The sequence below is a fragment of the Crinia signifera genome, chromosome 3, assembly GCF_055691185.1.
Source record: "Crinia signifera chromosome 3, ASM5569118v1, whole genome shotgun sequence".
Taxonomy (NCBI): Eukaryota; Metazoa; Chordata; class Amphibia; order Anura; family Myobatrachidae; genus Crinia; species Crinia signifera.
In genome coordinates this window covers 177,440,130-177,463,210 of record NC_139219.1, presented here as the reverse complement: position 1 = coordinate 177,463,210, position 23,081 = coordinate 177,440,130, and the positions used below count along the sequence as shown (strand labels likewise).

General features: G+C 43.8%; 1 protein-coding gene across 4 annotated transcripts in view; it reads right to left on the bottom strand.

The window, feature by feature from the left end:
- Nucleotides 1–23,081, bottom strand: part of MCHR2 (melanin concentrating hormone receptor 2) — a 186,266-nt gene that overhangs the window by 10,657 nt on the left and 152,528 nt on the right. For 3 of the 4 annotated variants that reach the window (XM_083176987.1, XM_083176990.1, XM_083176988.1), the window contains one exon: nucleotides 6,820–6,939. The exons of the other annotated variant lie outside the window; for it this stretch is intronic. In XM_083176987.1, coding sequence (XP_083033113.1) covers nucleotides 6,820–6,939 — 120 coding nt within the window. The remainder of the gene's footprint in view (nucleotides 1–6,819; nucleotides 6,940–23,081) is intronic. 4 annotated transcript variants of the gene reach the window in all.

Sequence of the window (23,081 nt, the reverse complement as noted above, 5' to 3'; positions counted from 1 at the left end):
GTCATCTGCATAAATAGATTTAACCAATTTGTCTGAATGATGATTTTTGTCTATTTTCCCTGTTTAGAAGCAAATGGTCATCTGCTCCCAAAAATTTCCAAATTTTCATTCCATCCAGCCAGATGGGAAAGATAATCTTCTAGTGTGTATGGGCCTTTAGTGTGACCAGGACAGCTTCAGTCCCCTTGGCCATGCCATTTTTATTACTTTGCAAGATTCCTTTTACTTTATTAATGCAAATGTCCCATTGTTTCTTATAATAGCTCCCGTTTTCTGTTTCTGAGCATATGGTTTATGTATAACTTTATAAGTATATCCAATCAGTTTCAAGCTCTGATTAGTTGCCAAGTTGATTATAATTACTGTGTTTATAGGCTTATTTTAATTATTAGACAAATCATTTAGATTCTAGTCTAGTATTACCTTTATATTGAATACTATTGTGTCCTTTGGCAGTAGAGTTATATGTACTCATTGTGTTTGCCCTGGGAACATGATTCTTTTATTTTCTTTGACTAATAGGTTTTTTTTAATGAATAATAATCTTTTTAATTACTGAGATTGTTAATGTCAATAGAACTCTAATAAATTGTGTGCCTGAAAATGTAAATGTTACTAGCAAGGATAATTGACTTATTCATAAACAGCTTCCATTTATAATATACATCATTGTTATTGAAGTACAGAACTACAATAGTTTGAAATCTGTTCATGCAAATTCTGTACCTTTTATTTCTCAATGTGACCTTAGTTTTTTTGTTGAAATGTCACTCCTTTTTTTACATATATTGAGGATCTCTGGAGAACCAAACAATCTGTAATGATATTATCTGACTGGTCTTCCATTAGTGTACTGCAGTTATAGAATGCAGCCATCAATATTTTCTCTCACTCATTTCACACTATAAATCAGTCAAACCTTCCAGGTATCAGAGCATCTATCCAGCACAAGCTGATTGCATTAGGTTTTTTTTACTCAGGGATTTGCAGAAGTAAATCATTGTGCACTTGCGTTCCACGTCAGCATATGTAATAGAGGGTATGGTACTTGTTTCCTAGCACGGCGCCCATCGCATGGCATTGCATACCGTTATTAGTGATGTGCGATGCGATGCAATGCGATCTCCATGTTAAATGCACAGGAGTGCTTGTACAATGAAATATCGCATAGGATCACATGCCAGCAAATGGCATGCGATGTGATGCGATATTTCATTGTACAAGCACCCATGCCATGACATGAGATGGGTGCTTACAATGAGATGTAACCCCCAGTATCCACTCCCAGTGTCGCTGCACTCGCCACGCTTCGGGCTCGTATTACGCATCCCATCGCGGGGCTCGCTGCACTCGCCACACTTCGGGCTTGGTGGCTCGCCACACTATCTAAAATAAACTCCACGCCGACGTGGATAGTGGGGGTATGAAAAGGTCGGAGGACGTGTACCGCTGCCGCTCGCCACGCTTTGGGTTGGCGTTGATAGTGCGGGTGGCGTTGACACTGGGGGTGACACTAAATGATGGAATCACATTGTAAGCACCCATTGATAAATCAATGGGGCCAGATGGGATACATCCAAGGATACTAAAAGAGCTTAAAGGGGAGCTGGTAAAACCAATAACAGAATTATTCACCAGTCACTAGCTACTGGAGTTAAGCCCAGAGGACTGGAAAACAGCAAATGAAGTCCCACTGCACAAAAGTGGAAGCAAGGAAGAGGTAAGCAACTATCGACCAGTGAGCCTTACATCAGTAGTAGGGAAATTGATGAAACACTCTTAAAACAAAGAGTTGTAGAATATCTCAAAACCAGCAATTTACAGGATCCAAAACAGCATGGGTTTACTGGGGGAAGATCATGTCAAACAAATCTTATTGACTTTTTTGACTGGGTGACTAAAGTAATAGATCAAGGTGGGGCTGTAGATGTAGCTTATCTAGACTTTAGTAAAGCTTTTGACACTGTCCCACATCACAGACTGTTAAATAAACTTGAAAGCTTGGGATTGGATTCTAAGATAGTTGAATGGATAAGAGTGTGGTTGCAGGACAGAAAACAGAGAGTTGTAGTAAACGGAGTACTGTCAAAGGAGAGAAAGTGGAGTACCCCAGGGATCTGTACTCGGACCGGTGCTTTTTAATATCTTTATTAGTGATATTGCAAATGGAATTGAGGGTAAAATGTGCCTTTTTGCAGATGACACAAAGGTATGCAACAGGGTAGACACACCAGGAGGGGTAAAACAAATGACTGAGGATCTAGGTAGATTAGAGGAATGGTCAAGAGCATGGCAACTACAGTTTAATGCCAAAAAATGCAAAATCATACACTTGGGTCTCAGAAATCCAAAGACTAAATATAGTATAAATGGCACTATAATGGAAACTACTGAGGAAGAGAGGGATCTAGGTGTCACTATTTCAGGGAACTTAAAAGCAGGTAGGCAATGTAACAAAGCAATGAAGAAGGCAAGTCAGATGCTTGGTTGCATAGGGAGAGGTATCAGCAGTAGAAAGAAAGAAGTAATAATGCCACTGTATAGGTCATTGGTACGACCTCACCTAGAGTATTGTGTTCAGTTCTGGAGGCCATATCTCCAGAAGGATATAAATACATTAGAGACTTTACAAAGAAGGGCAACTAAATTGGTGCATGGCCTACATAACAAAACGTACCAGGAAAGACTAAAATATCTTAATATGTATACTTTAGAGCAGAGAAGGGAAAGGGGGGACATGATAGAAACTTTCAAATATATCAAGGGTTTTAACAAGGTACAGGTGGGAGACATTCTTCACAGGAAGAGGAGCAACAGAACACGAGGACATGCACTGAAACTAGAGGGAGGAAGATTCAGGGGAAATGTGAGGAAGAATTACTTCACAGAAAGAGTAGTAGATAAGTGGAATAGCCTACCATCAGAGGTGGTAGACGCAAATACAGTAGTACAATTTAAACATGCTTGGGATAGGCATATTGATATCCTTACAAAAAAAATAAGGATCAAATATGGTTTGAGGTAACATGTTTAAAAAAGGGGCAGACTACATGGGCCAAGTGGTTCTTATCTGCCGTCAAATTCTATGTTTCTATGTTTCTATCTGTGTGCTAGGAAACAAGTACCAAGGGTATTTGCTGTACAGTGACCTGTGTTTAGCATTCCTTTTATCAAATGAGCTTTGATTAGTACATTGGTCACCATATAAAATGATGCCTAGTATATGGGTTATAAAAGGTAACAAAAAATCTTGCTTTGTGTAATGATGCTTCAAATGGGCTCTTCCTATTATACTTGATGGTAATTAACACGCTTTTCGTGTTTTGTGCCTGTGTTTCGGCCGTGTTTTGGATCTGTATCTGTTCCCAAACACCACCATTTTCATGTTTTGTATTTTGGATCTGCCAGTACAGGTACAGTCTGTCTGACTAACCTACTTGGATGCTGTCACCAATGTTATCCTCTACCATGTTCTCAATGGTGACAGCATTGTATGCAGCGACAGTAGACATGTCAGCAATTGTTGGCAGGTCCTTGTGTGGACCAGATGTCCAAGCTCCCTCCTGCCTGCCCTGCATCACTGGCAGAAGGTTGGTTGGGAAATCTTAGTTGTTTCTTCAAAGCGGCAGGTGTGGGAGAAAATTAAGGAATAGCTGTTGCCGTGCCACTGTCCCCTTCAGAGGACAATCTCCCGACCAGCAGGTCTTTGCACTGCTGTAGACTTGTGTTCACTGGAGACAGACATACAGCATACGATTTAATTTAAATTTTAGTTATTCTGATGTAATAAATTATCATCTCTCTGTAAATGCCTACTAAATAAAAGAGCAATGTAGCTTAAACATGACTCTTTCAATCTTTAAGCCAGACATAAAGATCTATCAATTACAAGGTGACATCCCACAGTCTTTTCAAAAGCACATTTAAATCTAGAGGTGTCTCATACCCCTTAAGCAGATTTTGAAATGGCTTTTCCATGATCCTTTGCTGTGTTATAAAAGATTAAAGCGGAATACTTTGTTGCAAACCAATTTAATGTGTCCTATCCATATTAAGCCTTTCAGTTTGCCCTCTACCTGACCTTTTTAGCAAGGATGAATATGAAATTCAAATGAAAGGAATGCTGAAATGAATGATTTTCTATCTTTATCACACTTTAAACTGGCCATAAAAAAAAGATTTTTCCACTCATGTAGAAATAAGCTTTTATATGTACCATTATCGACTATTATAATTCAAAATCACAGTACATTATAATCTACAAATATAATGCAGGATATAACAAAAATGTTTAACTATTCATTTGAGAGACAGAAAATTTATTTTCTTTGGTAGTTTTTATAGATTTTTTTTCAAATCATATTTGAACTTGAAGTCGCCTGTGACAGTGACAGTGCTTTTCTGGGAGGGATTGCTCATCATAAATCATCTTAAGAAATATGCAGCTGCCTTATTTTGATCAAATTAATTTCAAGGCACAAAAAAGTCTCATCTCTTCTTTAAAGGGAATGCAATCTATCCACTTCAGTAACATTGACCCCAATTAGTAATGGCACACGACAAACTGTGCTACTTATAACTAAGTGTATAACTAAGTTCAACTTCTCATGGTGGAGAGAACCTCGGAGAGAGATAAAGTGCCAGCCAGTCAGTTTCACAGAAGCTGATTGGTTGGTTGATATATATCTCTTCAAGGTTTGATACATCTGCCCCCAGTCACTTTTATGTCGAATAACTATTGTATAGAGAGGCCTATTTCACTCACTCCAATTTTGACCGGACAGCAAAAAGCTGGACAACCTTTGTTCATTTTTTTGCTGGACAGCAGTAGCTTTCACAAGGACCAGTCTTTAATGGTCTGCTTAAAATACATTTAAAACATTAATAAGATATATTAAAATATATAAAAATTTATTAAAAAAGTACCTATATTATTTATTTATTACCAGTTATTTATATAGCGCATACATATTCCGCAGCGCTTTACAGAGAATATTTCAACATTCGCATCAGTCCCTGCGCCAGTGGAGCTTACAATCTATGGTACTCTTTACCTAGAACGGCGCCCACGATTGAAATCGCGGGCGTCGGGGGTAAAAATCGCGGTGATCGCGGTCATCGCGGGCATCGCGGGTAAATCGGGATGGGCGCGATGCCCGCGATGACCGCGATCACCGCGATTTTCCCATAGGGAACAATGTTAAAACGGCAGATTGACCGCGATTTTACTGTTAAATGCCTCAATGGACCCGATTTGGGGCCAAATCGGCCAAATTAACCCTTAAATGTCCCCACAAATTTTTAACGCCACCCCACGATCCACGCCAACCCGAAGCGTGGCGAGCGCAGCGAGCCCGCGAGGGGCGGTGGTACGCGTCCTCCGACCTTTTCATGCCCTACTATCCACTACGGCGTGGTGTGAGAATATAATAGTGTGGCGAGCGCAGCGAGCCCCGCGAGGGGACGCGGATACCTTCACAGGTAGACGCGTCCCCTCGCGGGCTTCACAGGTGTCCGCGTCGCCACGGACACCTGTGAAGCCCGCGAGTGGACGCGCATAACTGTGAAGGTATCCGCGTCCCCTCGCGGGGCTCGCTGCGCTCGCCACGCTTCGGGCTCGGTGGCTCGCTGCGCTCGCCACACTATTATATTCTCACACCACGCCGTAGTGGATAGTAGGGCATGAAAAGGTCGGAGGACGCGTACCGCCGCCCCTCGCGGGCTCGCTGCGCTCGCCACGCTTCGGGTTGGCGTGGATCGTGGGGTGGCGTTAAAAATTTGGGGGGACATTTAAGGGTTAATGGGCTCTGTGGCCCATTTAACATTGATTCCTATGGCCAAATCGGGTGGATTGAGGCATTTAACAGTAAAATCGGGTCCATCGCGCCTTTTAACATTGATTCCTATGGGAAATCGGGAGCATCGCGTCGCGGGCATCGCGGGTACATTTATGGCCGGCCGCGACGCGACCGACACGATTTCCATGTTTAACATTGGTTTCAATGGGAAATCGCGGGCATCGCGTCGGTCGCGTCGCGGCCACACATAAATGTACCCGCGATGCCCGCGACGGGCGCCGTACTAGGTAAAGAGTACCCAATCTATATTCCTTACACGAACACACATTCACTCTTGGGTTAGTTTTGTTGGAAACCTACCAGTTTATTTTTGGATTGTGGGAGGAAACCGGTATAACCCACACAAGCACAGAGAGAATATACAAACTCAACACATTTAGGGTCATGGGGGAAATCAAGCTCATGACCTCAGCACTGTGAGGCAGTTATGCTAATCATTACACATCCATGCTACCAACATCTATTTCTGCCATGCTTTTCCCATTCATTCTGGGTCCAGGCTTCAATGTGATGGCTTCAGGGGAGAGCTGCACCAGCACACCAAAAACCTGTGTGTGTGTGTGTGTGTGTGTGTGTGTGTGTGAGTGAAAAGCCCCATCTCCCTGTGCATGCCCTGACTTGTTAGGACGGGTCAGTCATGGCCCAGCTGTCATCCTTTTCAATGGATAGATCCAGTGTCTACCCGGTGGCTGAGCCCTGGCCAACACATGAGAAAGGACCCATAAGAATTTGAAAGGGCCCATTGGCTTTTAGCCATCTGGCCTTTTTTCCTTCTGGGAGAAACCGGAGCATGTGAAAGTGCCCTTAGAAGTAGCCTTGAGGATGGGACACAAGTCAGCCATCACCTGTACATTCATTTTCATTTGTTCTTAAATCAAAATAAAATACATCTCAGTACAGTTTTTAAGTTATTTCTGCTATCTAGTTGGTAAAGAGGAAGGATATAAGAATAACCACTTACCGTCCTGCAGTTTTATTTTGATGATACATTTCCCATGTGTAACATAAAATTAAAATGTAACAGGCCACTATTAGTGGTAAAGGAAAGAAGAATGTTGTGATTGTCAAGTATAATGTATACCTGTAAAACAAAATATTAAACAACACTGAATTAAATTAGCTTACATACAGTACATTAATCATTACAAAAAAATCACAACAGTCAGTGCTAGGCTTCTTGTGTATCACATGAACTCATGCCCTTCAGTTTGATTCCTCAATCTTCAGTAAATTAGATGGCTAGCTTGTATTGGCAGTGTCACATGGCACAGTAGATCACGTGTGAGGTCACCTGACAGTCACATGGATGCACTGGTCTCACAGGTGGATGAGAGAAAAAAATGGATTGTATGGATTTCAAAATAGGAGAATTCCAGGATAAAATTTTGGAGGTGCAGCTACTGTAGGAGAGAGATGTAAGTCTACTTTATCACCTTAACAGCCATTTGGTTGAGAAGTGTGGAACTTGTCTAGTACAGTCAGTGTGAGTACGATGCAAGGGTTGTGTTTGAAAAATGACAAAAGCTGTTTGGTTGGTAGTTTATAACTTTTCAAGGCTTAGAAGGGGAGTTCTGTGCAACATGCATTAACAGAGGGACTTCCAGTGGCAAATGCAGGATTTTTATAGGGGGGTTTCCAAATTTAATCCAAAATCTCCCTCTCTGCAGTGCATTGGAGTAAGTTCGGGAGTCTGGTGGAGTTTTTACAGCCCTGAAAATTGGTCTTTTTATACACTGGATACTGAATGGAATACAGTATTAATATTTATCAATACACATGGTCTATAGTATGGGCTGTTTCAAACATTTAACTAGGATAAGTGGTCAGGAAAAGGTTAACCATATCATAATAAATAAATAAATAAATACACAAATATAATAGAACGAGTAACATAGAACCATAGAATTTGACGGCAGATAAGAACCACTTGGCCCATCTAGCCTGCCCCTTTTTTAAACATGTTACCTCAAACCATATTTGATCCTTATTTTTTTGTAAGGATATCAGTATGCCTATCCCAACTGCATTTTCTAAGCTCACAATCTCCCACTTCATGGTAAGGCTCCTGTCTCTTCCTCCAGGCAGATACTCTCTGGTCCATTGCAATGTTTGAGGGCTCAGATCCACACACAGTCATACTAGGCATGTGCAGCAGCTCTGCTCTGTCCCTTACACTGCATGATCTGGTGGCAGCTCTATTGATCACTTTATATACCAGTGCTATTGTTGTCATAATTTAAGGCACTTTGCAAGAGGAGGGAGGTTTCTGGGCAACCAGAACCAGCCCCCCCCCCCCGCACATTTTGCCAATGAGTTCTGTTTTTAACACCCTCTAGGTGCTGTTGAACACTCCATTCAGTGTTTTTACTGCTGTTGATTGCAGATAGAGAATGTTTGAGAACATTGAGAGGAATTTTGCAGAAAAATGGGTGCAACCAAATACTGGGACACAAAAAAGGGGCATGGTCATGTGGAAAATATCATATAGAGGTGGAGTGGTACTGCCATTAGGAGAGACATCTAGAAACTGGGGTTGGAGATACTGTAATAGTTCCTAAACTCCCCCATCTTGGGAGAAGGGCAGAGCCATGCGACCAAGAAAGAGGTCTGGAGAGAGAGACCACAGAGAAAGAATAAATTATAAGAGAATAAGCAGCCATATGTCTGCAGTGTGAGCAGCCCATTGGAATCTCCAACATGTAGAATGTTAGAGCTGTGCATGCAGAAGTTTGTATACTCCTGCCCCATATGTAGGGGAAAGGGTGAAAACAATACAGTGGCAACAAAGGTAAGTGTGCTCTGATGAACTGGAAGACAAATTTGTCTTTATTTAGGATTGTAGCAGATTGGTTCCTAAATGTATTGTCACACCATGGACACTACCAGTCAGTGGTTTAATCTGTTACAGAAATCAAATTAGCCTTTACTGTCCAGGCCTTTCAGAAAGCTATTATTGCATTGCAGTCTTCTTGTTACAAACTGTTCATGTGAAATAGCCACTTCAATAGTAGCACATATATAGCAAACAAATGAATGGGGAAGCTTGTGGAGCTGCTAGACTGCAACAAGAGGTGGGCAAGAACATCTTCAATCTATTTTCTACAATTGTACACTACATAGTAATGAATTAAGACAGACATTTTCCTAACAGCACCTTTTTCTCAGTAATGATTTTTCTTTATTAAACAACAATTAGCTTTGTCAGTTCCCGCGTCGGAGTAATTTCAATTCATGTTCATTGGCCTTTCATATAGTTTTCATTAAAGCAGAATGTGTAATACAGCTCCAGTTTGATTTATTTTAAAAAAGAATGCCTTTGTTTTACACGTTAATTAAATGTGTTACCCATGGTTGTGCTTGATCTCCATTCATATAGATACAGAATGGTCAGCAGAAATGGCGCACAGAACCAAAGGATGATACATTTAAATGAATCTGGACCCTTTTTTTAGGTTTGGTTAACCAGATAAAAAGTTTTATTCACACAATTTAGTAAAATACATAAATCAGACAAAACATACTTAGCACATTAAAGTGCAAGTGCAGATAATCGACAGGCTTAATATCCTGAGAACATTTATGGATTGGGGTGACCAAACGTTAATCTCACCATTCAGCGTGGGTGCGGTGCTTAGAAGATGGTAAAGTCCCGGGTAGCTACGCGGTGCACCACCACACAGGCTTGAAATTAATGTGGCATCTGCATAACATGTTTCGGATTGGAAATCCTTCTTCAGATGTGGATCCACATCTGAAGAAGGATTTACAATCCGAAACATGTTATGCGGATGCCATCACGCTGACGGGAGAATCTGATACCAGCTATGCCACGTTATTTTCAAGCCTGTGCGGTGGTGCACCGCGTTGCTACCCGCGACTTTACCATCTTCTAAGAACCAAGCCCACCGCACCCACCCTGAATGGTGAGATTAACGTTTGGTCACCCCCGTCCATAAATGTGCACAGGATATTAAGCCTGTCGATTATCTGCACTTGCACTTTCATAGGTTAAGTATGTTTTGTCTGATTTATGTATTTTACTAAATTGTGTGAATAAAACTTTTTTATCTGGTTAACCAAACCTAAAAAAAAGGGTCCAGATTCATTTAAACGTATCATTCTTTGGTTCTGTTCGCCATTTCTGCTGACCATTCTGTGTCTAAAGGATTTCCAAAGGAGTGGTTGTTGCTCCTCCTTTTGGCCAGCAGAGGGCCCCCTATGAACTATTGGAAAATAGTGCGCACCTGTACCACCTAAATTCCATATACAAAAAATGATCTCCATTCACACCTGCTTGTTCTTGCTATTGTTACAAAGCAATTATAATTCCATATAAAAAGTAACAAGAACACAAAGACCAAAAGTTATGTATTATCATTAAAAATTAGATTTTTTAGCTACAAAGGACCAGGGTTAGGCAAAAAAAAAAAACAAAAAAAAACAATAACACCCTGATTGTAAAGGTTTACAAAAAAGACACAGTAAATGCTAATAAAAAAATGAGTATATTATCTAAAAGTACATGATAAAACAGTTTCTTTTCTATTTGTTTTAAATATAATATTGTATTTTTTTTGGCATCTAGCAGCCTTCAGTTCATTAATGGTTACTTGATGTTTGTAGGCCTCAGATTTCAGATGGCCCCATTGGCTGTGTAGAGGCCTTTCATGAAGCTGATGAGGATTGTTTTTCATTCGGTAATGAAAATTCTGCTGGTTAGTGTAGCCAGACAAATTAAAGTAAGCTCTGCCAAGAAATTGCAGTGATAATGCCAGAAATTACCTGCCAAGTGATGTAAAACTTCAGACATCTAATATAAATGTGTATCATGCATGAATGCCATTATGTGGGTCATATCATATTCAAAATAAAATTGAAAATAAACTGTATTGCATAAATTTAGATTATGTGCTAACATTCTGAATAGCTTTAACCATCTTTGTTATCCTTTAAATTCTGGAAGTTTGTTTTGCCCCACCCTTTACAAGAGGCTATTGTGGTATATGGGCAATTAAATTAATATTTGTATTTGTACTTCCTACAAAATTAGCTGTAGTGTAATTTGAGCTCTATTGGTCTAATACTGGTGGCTCCTTGCACATGGAATAGAGGGCCTGATTCTGGTTGGCTTGCTAAGCAGTGGTAGTTCCCTGCTTAGCGAGCCTTCTAACACCGTCTGCAGGACATGCAAAATGACCGGCCATCGAATGATTTCTACAGTGCTCACAAATCTAAAGGTGGCCATACACAAGCAGATTTATCTGCAGATCTGTCTGGTTGGAACAAAAACATGGTTATGGATGAGAGCAAATGACAGCTGACCATTTGCTAGAAATGCTGGAAAACTGACAAACTGTCACTCATCCATAACCAGGTTTTTGTTCCAGCCAGCCAGATCTGAAGATAAAGCTTGCTAGTGTATGGGCACCTTTAGTCAGTCTCGGCTGACTTAAGGCCCCCATACATAGAGCCGACTTGTCCTAAGGACAAGTCGGACCTAATTCTCCTCCGAGCCGCCCGGCAGCTCCCCGGGAGTCTCACATACAATTTGACTTGATGTGCCATTTTTTACATGTGATAAATTGCATGCGATTTATCACATGTAAAAAAAATAACAGGGAGCTGCAGGGCGGTGAGGATCAGTGGGGGCGGGCGGCGGCAGCTCTGAAATGAGTGGCCGGCTGGGGAGGAAGCAGTGGGGCAGCAGCGTTATTGAGATCAGTCGGGGCGTGCAGCGGTGACCATCAGTCTCCACTGTCCAGCGCCGTAGCGGGCGGGCAGCGGCGGCTATTACATCTTTGGTACTTGTGAGTTATCCGGGCGCCCGATGTGGAAATCGAATGTCAGTACAATAAGCATACGATGCGACGCGACGCGATTTGCCATCGCGTCGTAATCGCGTTGCATCGTATGCTATTGTATGGTATACAATGGCATGCGATGCGACGTGACGCGATTTTAACACTTCCCGCCCATTTTTAAACCCGCCCTCTGCCACATCTGGCACAAAATCACTGTGAGTGAGTTTTGACAGGAGAAAACAAGTGATTTGCAGTGTTGGTGTGTCTCAGAGTATTTGTGAGGTGAAATTTCTGACATTTGCCCCATATTGCCCCATTTTGCCCCTTACACCCTATTTCCCAGTATGGCTTTGGTGGACAGTATCTTCAGCCTCCCCAAAACTGAAGAGGATACAGTTCAATTCATGCAGGACAATGGGCTGCTTCCATCCACAGCTACCTGTCCAAATGGACACCCAATGCGCCTGTCTGTAAAAGAGCGGAAATGGCGCTGCTACATCAAAAGTTGTGGGAAAAAGCAGAGTCTGCGGGCCTCGCTATTTTACCCCGGATGCAGGCTGCCATTTATGACCATACTGCGCTTTATTTTCTGTTGGTGTGACGAACTCACATCGATAGAGTTTTGCACCAAGAATTTAAAGATATGTAATAAAAGCACTATCTTTTACAATGCATTGATGCGGGAGGCATGTCAATGCGACCTGATGTCCCAGCCTCGACGCCAGATTGGTGGACCAGGGAAAATAGTGGAAGTTGATGAGACACTCTTCGCAAAGAGACAAGCCAATGTCGGCAGAGTTCTCCCACAGCAGTGGGTGTTTGGAGGAGTGTGTCGTGAAACAGGGGACTGTTTTATGCTACCAGTGGAGAAGCGAGATGCGACAACTCTGATTAATGCAATTGTGAAGCACATCGAGCCTGGAAGTACAATTGTCAGCGATTGCTGGCGGGCGTACAAAACTGCAGAACTGGAGCGGGCTGGATACAGTCACTTGAGAGTGAACCACAGATACAATTTTGTGGACCCGGACACTGGAGCACACACCCAAAACATCGAAAGACTATGGGGATGTGTAAAATGGCGGAACAAACGCCAGCGGGGCACAGCCCGCCATCATCTGGACTCTTATATGCAGGAGTTTGTGTGGCGAAAGTGCCTGGCGGGGGACAGCCCATTTAACCGCATTCTACATGCACTCAGTTTGATGGATAAATAATTACGGTGATTAATTATTGTATGCTATGTGTTGCTGTTGTTATAATTTATTTGGCTACATAATTACGGTGAGTAATTATTGTATGCTATGTGTTGTTGTTATTATAATTTATTTCTGATATATGCTAATTACAGTTATTCCTTAAATTCTGTTTTCCTTAATGTGTCAGAAATGAATGATATTGATGAATGATATTGGATGTTCACAACCAAGCCACTATCAACATGAACCCGAAGCGTGGCGAGCGCAGCGAGCCCGCGAGGGGCGGCGGTACGCGTCCTCCGACCTTTTCATGCCCTACTATCCACTAGGGCGTGGAGTGAGAATAGAATAGTGTGGCGAGCGCAGCGAGCCACCGAGGCCCGAAGCGTGGGAGCGCAGCGAGCCCCGCGAGGGGACGCAGATACCTTCACAGGTGAGCGCATACCTTCGTGGGCTTCACAGGTATCCGTGTCCCCTCGCGGGGCTCGCTGCGCTCGCCACGCTTCGGGCCTCGGTGGCTCGCTGCGCTCGCCACACTATTCTATTCTCACTCCACGCCCTAGTGGATAGTAGGGCATGAAAAGGTCGGAGGACGCGTACCGCCGCCCCTCGCGGGCTCGCTGCGCTCGCCACGCTTCGGGTTGGCGTCAATAGTGGAGTGGCGTTAACAATGGGGATGGGATTTACGTTTTGTCACTTTTTGGGGGTTTTGCCCTGCTAAAATCGGGTGCTGACAGGTGTGGTTAACATGCGATGCGACGTGATAAGATCAGATGGTACCCGATGTAAAATCGGGCTCGGGTGCTGATCTCGTCGCGTCGCATCGCATGCCATTTGGTTAACACACGATGCGACGCGATCCGATCCGATGGTATACGATCAAAAATCGGGCGCCCAGATAACTCACAAGTACCACATCTTTAAAATAATGTGTCAAATGACTCCCCGGCTTTTGATTGGCTGAGATAGAGCACTCTCAGCCAATCAGCAACCGCGAAGGGAGGCCACTGATTGGCTGAGAGTGCTCTATCTCAGCCAATCATTAGGCAGTCATTTGATATGTTATTTTAAAGTTGTAATTGCCGCGGCTGCAGTGCCCGCCCACTACGGGGCTGGACAGTGGAGACTGATGGTCACCGCCGCCCGCCCCGACTGATCTGATACCACCACCGCCCGCTGCAGTGCACATAGAAACATCGCAGGTACGAAAAAGCACCTACGATGTTTCACTGATGTGTCCGATTGCGACACATATTAGGTCCAGCCGGTCTGACCCCTGGGGCCGGGTCCGATACGCACGGGACCGCGCATCGGACTCGACGCCATGTCATGAGGAACCGATTTGGTCCGATTTATCGGGCCGATTGATCGCAATAGGCCGAAATCGGTCCAAATCGGCTTGATGTATGCCCACCTTTAGACTTGTGGAGTCCTGTTCCCAGAACTGTGCGGGCATCTCACGTCCTGTGTTGTCAGCCGCCACAACTTTCATTGTTTGGGTAGCGGGACATGCCGCACCTGGTCCCAAAATAAGGAGTGGAGCCTTGGGCTGAAAGCAGGGACTCGTGTTGATGGGGCATGGCCAAGCACCGCCACCACTATTTCTGTAATTTCAGGGGTGGGCCCAATGCTCCTAAAAAAAACACTGTTTTTGTGTTGATTCACTATTGAGTAACATTCAAATAGTCTTTGCCATTTGCCTGGGACCCACTGGCAATGGTAACCAAGGGGATCCCAATGTTACTTGTCATTAGACCAGGCATCTCGAGGTGTGTTGCAAAAGACACTTTTTTTTTCAATTCTTTTTATCATTTTTTTATTACATAGTGTGACAGAAAACGTAGCTCACATGGCAAGCGACAAACACTTTGAGTTATCTTGCCTCTCATAAACATCTATTTTGCCAGAAACATTTATGGTGTATTTTCCAATGATCTTTCATACTGCAACTTGATAAACTTGATAACATTTTGCAAGATTTGTGTAACCCCTTGTTACCCATAGAGAGACTCTAGGTTACCAATTACCTTGATGTCTAAAAGGTACCCACCCTTGATCTCCTGTTGAAGAATGAACCTTATCAAATGTCAGTGCCTCCACCCAAGCATCAGTAAATATTCATGGGCCTACTTGGGAAAACCCATTGGAAGAACAAATAGGGTTACCAGTTGAACAATATATATCCTATATTTCTAACAGGTAGCCTGAAAGCATTTAAGTCATTTATATAATCACTTTTTTATACAGTATATCTGAAGAAAGGTATTCAGACTATGTTAAAGCTTTGTTTTATTGTTCTGCTTCAATTTGTTTAGCTAAAAAGATATTGTAATATCATCTAACTAGAAAAACCAATAACAAGTGATGTAATTCACGGTAAAAAATCAAGGTAATACTTATATATATATATATATATATAATATATATATATATAATTTCGAAAGACTGTCACCTTTAAAAGCTTACCCAAACTAATTCCTTAGCTAAACAAAGAATAAAATAAATAAGTTTACCACACCAACCTTTTATAAGAAAAGTAATCACAAATTGCATACGGCAACAACACACTTTAAAGCTTTAAAGGTTCAGTGACCCCCCAATTACCCTATATAGTCTATGCATTAGGCCATAAATGTTGGTGCACTTGATGATACTGTAGAGTTTAGTAGTGAAAGTATCCTATTTTCTCAGCAATGCTTTCAAAGATGTACCATCTCCGCTGTTACATAGTAATAATCCGCTCAATGTTCCTGGCTGTACTACCTAGGGCAATTGTTGTTGTTGTTTGCTTAATGAAGACTCTTAAACTAAGAAACAGTCCATCTGGTCTCTACTAAGACGTACAGTAGGTATATCTTTGGTGAGTTCTGCTGATATTAGAACTGGTGTAACAGTATTGTATCACACATAACTACAGTTCGCTGTACAAGTAGGTGCTGGGATCCTCAGGTGATCAAGGCACTGCATAAAGTTGCATCTGCAGATTAAATATAATTAAGGAATGTACATCCTCTAAGCTTCTCCGGTTCCTGTTACTTGTAGGTACTGATGTAACTATTACAGTAGCACTAGAATCAGGGGCACTAGTAATTTGCACTGCTATAGCACTTTCTTCAATGTTCACTTAGAAGTTATGTTCTGCTTACCAAAACTCACATAGAGGGGACAAATTCTGTCATTGAGAAGCTGGGGCCATTAATAATGGAATGGTCACCTGAAGGTTGCTCTTGCATTTTATGCATGTCATACTTCGCATTGTTTCTTTAATAACTCTTATGTACAAACAGAATCAGTTAGTGCTCCAGTCAGTAACTGCTTCTTTGTATAACTACAAATGGGATGGGATGCTGACTGGGATGCTACCATACCCTCCAACATTTGAAGGGGTGAATTCGGTACAACTGGAAAAAAGGGGTGTGGCCATGGGAAGGGGGCGTGGTCATACCTCGTTTTCTATACTTTCAATGCTACTGGAGTGGAACATAAAATTATACTAATGCTGCTGCTGCTATGGTACAGTGTCCCCGCATTGGCCCGCTCACATAAGCACACGCGGCAACCGGGGTCTGAGTCTAACACAGCGCAGCAACCACTATACCTGACAGCTGATAGAACTGACTCATCATGGGCAGCAGAGTTGGAGCAAACACAGACGGCGCTGCACACTTTCATTCACCCGGCGCCCGCCGATGCTCTCCCACCTCTCAATTTGTTGCCATGTGATTGGCTCGCGGCACGCTCCGCCTCTGTCCCTTCTCCCCCCGAGGTGGTGCACCTCGGGAGTTGTAGTCCTGTCAGCTGGCTACCCCTCACGCTACCCAATAAGCAGCCGGCGGTGTAGGAAACTACATCTCCCAGAGTCCCCTTGGCCACCTCGGGGGAGGAAGCGCAGTGCTTCTGTATTAAAAATTAAAAAACCGGTACAATCGGTACAAGGATTTTTAGCCGGTACAGGCCGTTAAAAAACGGTACTTTACCGGCTAAAACGGTACAGTTGGAGGGTATGTGCTACCTGTATATAAATATACTTCCTCCTTTGTATAAGAAGTCTGTCATTGAACTCATCAAACTCACAAGGGTTATCTGTGGAGACTTTATATGTTTTCCAGCACCCTCAGTCTGTTCCTTTACCTCCTTGTAATCCCCTCCAGTCACTCCCTGCTGTCTTATATACATAGATTGTGTCACTAGCTGGACTTGTACTGTGTCACAGAATGGGTGATCTGCAGTCCCACATAGGCCCTCTCCCCCAGCTGCTAGCTGTCACCTGAACTGCTTCTCTGTGGCTGCTGTGGGAATGGGGGCAGGCTTCCTGCTGTGATCAGTGTCACTTACTCTCCTGCACAGGTAATACTGATGGGACTCAATCCATTTACCAGCACCTACTATTTGGGGGAACTCTGGAGCCGATGGTGTGGGCTCCAGCCTTGCTGACAGTTACCTCAGGCTCTCCCCTCAGGGAAGCTGGCTGCTCTGTTTCCAAGGGGATACAAAGCTTTATTAGTCCCAGCTGTATGAACACTATACAACATTCTGGGCTGTTACATCCTCCTCTTATTCTCAGCCTTCTCCTTTCCATGAGCCCTTCCATATATGAATGAATCCATAAACATATACCATAGCATTAACAGAGAATACAGGCAATAAGCATTGTATTATATTACAAAAACCGTTAAGATATATAAAATTACATAAAACCGATAAAGTCAGCTAGTACACAGGCATACCTCCCAACTTGTGTCCGGATGAAATAGGGACACTCGCGCGGCGCCCGAAAAGGGGGCGGGGCGTATGCAAATGAGGGCGCGGCTTATGCTAATTAGCCGCGGCCTCATTTTCATACGAGAATAGACGCTGTGCGCATGCGCACAGCGTCTATTCTACTAGATTGGGGGGTCTCCCAACTGCCACCCCCCGCAGCGGGACAATGCCTGCCGCGGGTGGGACGTCGGGACAGGACCCGAAAATCGGGACTGTCCCGACGGAATCGTGACAGTTGGGAGGTATGACACAGGTGATGCTATACATAGCGCTATATATATTTCTATATACTTAGTAACCAAGGGTTACATTTGCATTAAAAACAGGCAGGCATTGTCTATTGTGGCAATTTGACAAGCAGCTGGGTTTTATGTTTTAGCAGTTTGCATTTAATAAATCTTTACCGTCACACTAAATCATATGCATGCAAATGTGCCCTTGAATCTAAGGTTACACATTTCTTTAGATGTGTGTGACCCAGAATGCAAATGTTTGACATACTGCATACCCTCCAACTGTACCGATTTAGCCGGTACAGTACCGTTTTTTAACGGTCTGTACCGGCTAAATAAAAATGTACCGAATGTACCGTTTTTTGAAGATCACGGCGCTCCTGTTCGGAAGCATGCGCTTCCTTCCGTCACGGTCCAGGTAAACGATTCATGTATACACTGTCTGCTATTACTGAAGTCGGCGCCGGGAGAAGAGGGGCTGGCTGCAGAGCTAGGCTTGCACTGCGGCCAATCACAGCGCAGGGGGAGGTGGGGGTGGGAGGCGGCGCCGGGAGAAGAGGGGCTGGCTGCAGAGCTAAGTTTGCACTGCGGCCAATCACAGCGCAGGGGGAGGTGGGGTGGGAGGTGGCGCCGGGAGAAGAGGGGCTGGCTGCAGAGCTAGGCTTGCACTGCGGCCAATCAATCACAGCGCAGGGGGAGGTGGGAGGCGGCGCCGGCTAAGGTAAAGTGAACCGGACCAGCAGCACACAGCTCTTTGTCTGTATAAGGAGATGGAGACCTCTGTAGCAGACTTTGTCCAGTAGTGACTAGTTCTTTTAGAGTGTGGGACTGCAAGTCTCAGCAAGCGGTGTGGCAGAATGCAGTGCACCTGGGAAGCCTCAGCCACAGGTTGGCCCCTGCACAGCCTGCGAGCCCCTGACTGTATTGTCCGCATCACACAAAGGATGCAGGGAGGGGGAGCAGCAGCCGGAGGAGGGGGCACGGAATGCAGGAGCCCACTAACTCCCAGAAGTTGTGGTTCCCGGGATCAGGGGGAGCCCCCACACACACAGATAACCCCAGCACCAACCAATAAACAATGCAACGCTGACCAACAGCAGAGGATCACTAATGTGTTTGCAAGTTGCAGACTGACAGCAAGTTCACCTGTAATTCTCTCCCCAGTCGGGTGCCTTCCCCCATTCGTTTAACTATTAAAAAGAAAAAAAAGCCTAGTACACATTCGGAAAGGGGCCACGCCCCTTTCACCATGCCCATTTGTCAATGGCCACGCCCCCTTCCGAATGTGTACCGATTTCTGCCCTTCAGATGTTGGAGGGTATGATACTGTAAGTGTACATGAACATTTATAAAAACACAAATGGGAATCTTTCACCTTCAACTCTATGTTGGAGGGTAAGAGAAGTGCTATGGGGCCCACACATGGGGCAATTTCAGAGCATTAGAAAATGCCCCTACATCTCTTCGTGTGTAGGGGCCATAGACCTGACCGGGCCGCCGCTGTCTCTCCCCTGGCCGGCTGCCAGGCATAAAGTTGGCGGCCACGAAGCTGGAGCCCAATGAGTGAACGCCCCCACCTGCAAACCACCCCCCTACAGCCGGGCCGCCGCTGTCTCTCCCTGGCCGGCTGCCAGGCATAAAGATGGCGGCCTTGGAGCTGGAGCCATGCTGTCCTCCCTGCCATTGCCACCCGGAGCTGCTGCTGCAACCCAGCGAACAACCCGACAGCACCAACCCCCTCCCGACAGCGGCCAAATCCAGTCTGGCCCACCAGGAAATGGCCCGGTTTCCCGGTGGCCCAATCCACCCCTGTCTAGTATAACTCAAAATGCTCAGCAAATATCTCTGTGTGTAGGCCCCTTAACTGTATTATTTATTTATAACCAGTTATTTATATAGCGAACCCATATTCCACAGCGCATTACAGAAAATGTTAGAACATTCACATCAGTCCCTGCTCGGTGGAGCTTACAATCTATAGCAAGCATGTCCAAACTGTGGCCCTCCAGCTGTTGTGGAACTACACATCCCAGCATGCCTTGCCATAGTTTTAGCACTCCCTAATAGCACAACTGTGGCAAGGCAAGATGGGGCTTGTAGTTTCACAACAGCTGGAGGGCTATAGTTTGGACATGCCTGATCTATAGTCTCTACCGCATGTACAGGCATACACAAACATTCAATGGTTATTTTTATTTTTTTTTGGAAGCCAATTAACCTACCAGTATATTTTTGGATTAAACAAACTGCGCACAGTTAGAGCCATGATGGGAATTGGACCCATGACCTCAGTGCTGGGAGGCAGTAATGCTAACCACTACGCTATCCATGCTGCCCTTATTATAACAGTATAATTTTATCTTTGGCTGGATGTCTCCCTAAAAACATTTTCAAGTAATTGTGATTATTAGCAACAAAATATTTCTTTTTTATGAACTCCGTAGTCAAGAGGGTCATATAAGGCAATCTTAACTGATAAAAATGCTCCTAAAGCTCCTAATGCCATAATAGTCGACACCTTGAAATGATTGACATACCAAATGTTGACACAAGCTTATGGTCGACATAGACATGGTAGACATGTATTAGGGCGAAATGAGTTTTTCACACTTTTTTTTATAAAAAAAGGTGTTTTTTCATACTTTACTATCCAAGTGGGCATACAGAGAGAATATAATAGTGTGCCAAGCACAGCAAGCCACCATACTCAAAGAATGGAAATGGCATCAAGCCATGTGTGGGGACAGAGAACACATATGGTTTCCATGTTGACATATGTCGACATAGGCACCAAACATATAAAAACGTATTCATGTTGACCATGTCCATGTCAACCATAAGCTTGTGTCAACCTTTTGTCAATGTTGACCTTGGGTATGTCAACCAATTAAGGCGTCGATTTAGTTATTGTCGACCATTAGCATAGTCTAACATTTATACCATAACCCCTGGTGAGACCTCCGGTGTACGCAGCACTGACCACACTACTCAATATCTACATTGCTCCAAGCCAAATGTGACTTTGTTTATGACAAATTCACCTTGATAGACTCTACTCCTGGGCCCACTTTCTGTGTGGCGTGGGGCTGGAGTTGGTCCTGCAAGCAGCAACATAAAACCATTATGTCATGCTCACCTTTAGGATGTTCAAGAAAGATCCCAATGGCTACAATTCTATAGTTAAAGGTTAAAAAGGAAGAAGTATATTGTTGCAATAAAATGGGAGCATAGACAGAACAGGCACTACTGTACTTAGGTGTACTTAATATTATGGGTAGTATTCAATGCAGCGGAACGCTGCATTTAGCTGCGGGTCTCGCTGCTTCTGCGGCTGCATATGCCGATTCCCACTCGCTCCAAAACTGGAGTGAGGGGGAATCGGCATATGCGGGGCGGTCAGTTGAATACTGTCGGGGTGAGCAGTAACAGCGAGCAGGCAGTTCTGCTCGCTGGCACCTCTCGCCCCAGGCCTTGAATACCAACTACCCTATAACTTGTAACAAGAACAGGGCAGGAGAGTAGTCAATAAACCCAGTAGCCAGGTCAGTACACAGGAAGTTAAAATGTATTAGTATGTAGCGTGGTAGGGAATGAAGCTACTCTGGGTAGTCACCTAACTGTTATTACTACTTTAGGTCTGGGCATCATATTTTACCTTACATAATAAGCGATATTTTAAACAATATCACTAATTTCCCCCTCCTGAGTGATATTGTTTAAAATAATGCTTAGTGCGTATGCTGAACATCGGCATACATGCGCTGCTGCTCTGGGTTGTTAACGATGCCCTCCATCATGCTGCCTGAACAGGCGAAAGATGAGGGACATGCTGCAGAATGAACCATGGCCTCAGATCCACATGTTCCTGCCTTCTGCTGGCATTGGGATGGGTCCCCCACCGCAGCCAGTATCGCCAAGTACACGCATCATGTAGTATGTAAGCGGCTTTAGAGACTGAGGTTACTAGTGATTCTGGTACTGCAGCCAATGCATTGTTCACCCTAACAGATTCCAGGGAGCAGAGTAGACCAGTCCATCTCCTCTTTAGACTGCAGCCAATAATACTAAGCCAAATCGCAGTTAAGTTTTCCAAATAATTGGCAAATGAATATTACAGTCACACGGACTAGACCAAACTTCCTGGCATACTTTTATTTACCAATAAAAAAAACATTAATTTAATTTTAGCAAATATATTTAAGATACAAATGCAGTGGTTCCCAAACTGTGCGCCTAGGCTCCCTGGGGTGCCTCGGGCCACTTGCAGGGGTGCTTAGGGTTGGTCATCCAGGACCAATTCAAATTATTTATGATCAATTATTTCTGGACAAAACCAGTGCTGGTGGCTGCCAATCATAAAATGTGTACAAAGCAAATCCTGCCCTGTACCACATAACTGAACCTAAGAAGCACATATAAACACAGTCTACTTAATTTGATATATATTTTTGGGGGCCTAGGGGTGCCGTGGAAAAATTCTGATACTCTAGGGTGCCATGATTAGAAAAAGACTGGGAACCCCTGTACAAATGTAATATATATATTTTTTGTAACCATAATGTGCCTAATATCAGAGAGCGCTGCAGACTGGTAAATGCATTATTCATGCTCCGACCATAGAAACATTCAACCCACATCACCAGTAGTGTAGCTAGGTGCCCGTAGCAAGGGCATGTTTCGCGCCCCCCCAATTTGTAGTAGGTGAGGCTCCAGCTCCGTGAAAAGTGGGCATGGCCCAACATTATACCACACACCGTAATGCCCATTGCCCTAAAGAAGCATGGAAAGCAATTCAGGAGAAACCCCTGCCATGGCGTGTATCTAACAGCTAGTGCAGAGTGGGAAGTCCTGTTCACAGAGAGGAATCCTGCAGCCGGACACAATGTTGTGTGGGAGACTGAGTGAGTACTATCAATAGATGTCTGTGATCCCTGATCAAGCCATTTAAAGGGAGTGTTTGGGCCAGCTACCCACCTATATCAAACTAAAAGAACACTTGCACAAGTTTGTGGAGGGGAGATTGCCATTCAGAGAGAAAAGTGTGTGACTATTGCCCAAGATTCTAAATGACATTGTTTATTTCTACACGTGACCTTAAACTTTGGATGCATATATATATATATATATATATATATATATATATATATATATTTCTTCAGACACTTTCTACACACATTGGTGAGAGCTGTTATTGCAAAGCGCCCTCAATTGGTAGGAACTGTCATTGCC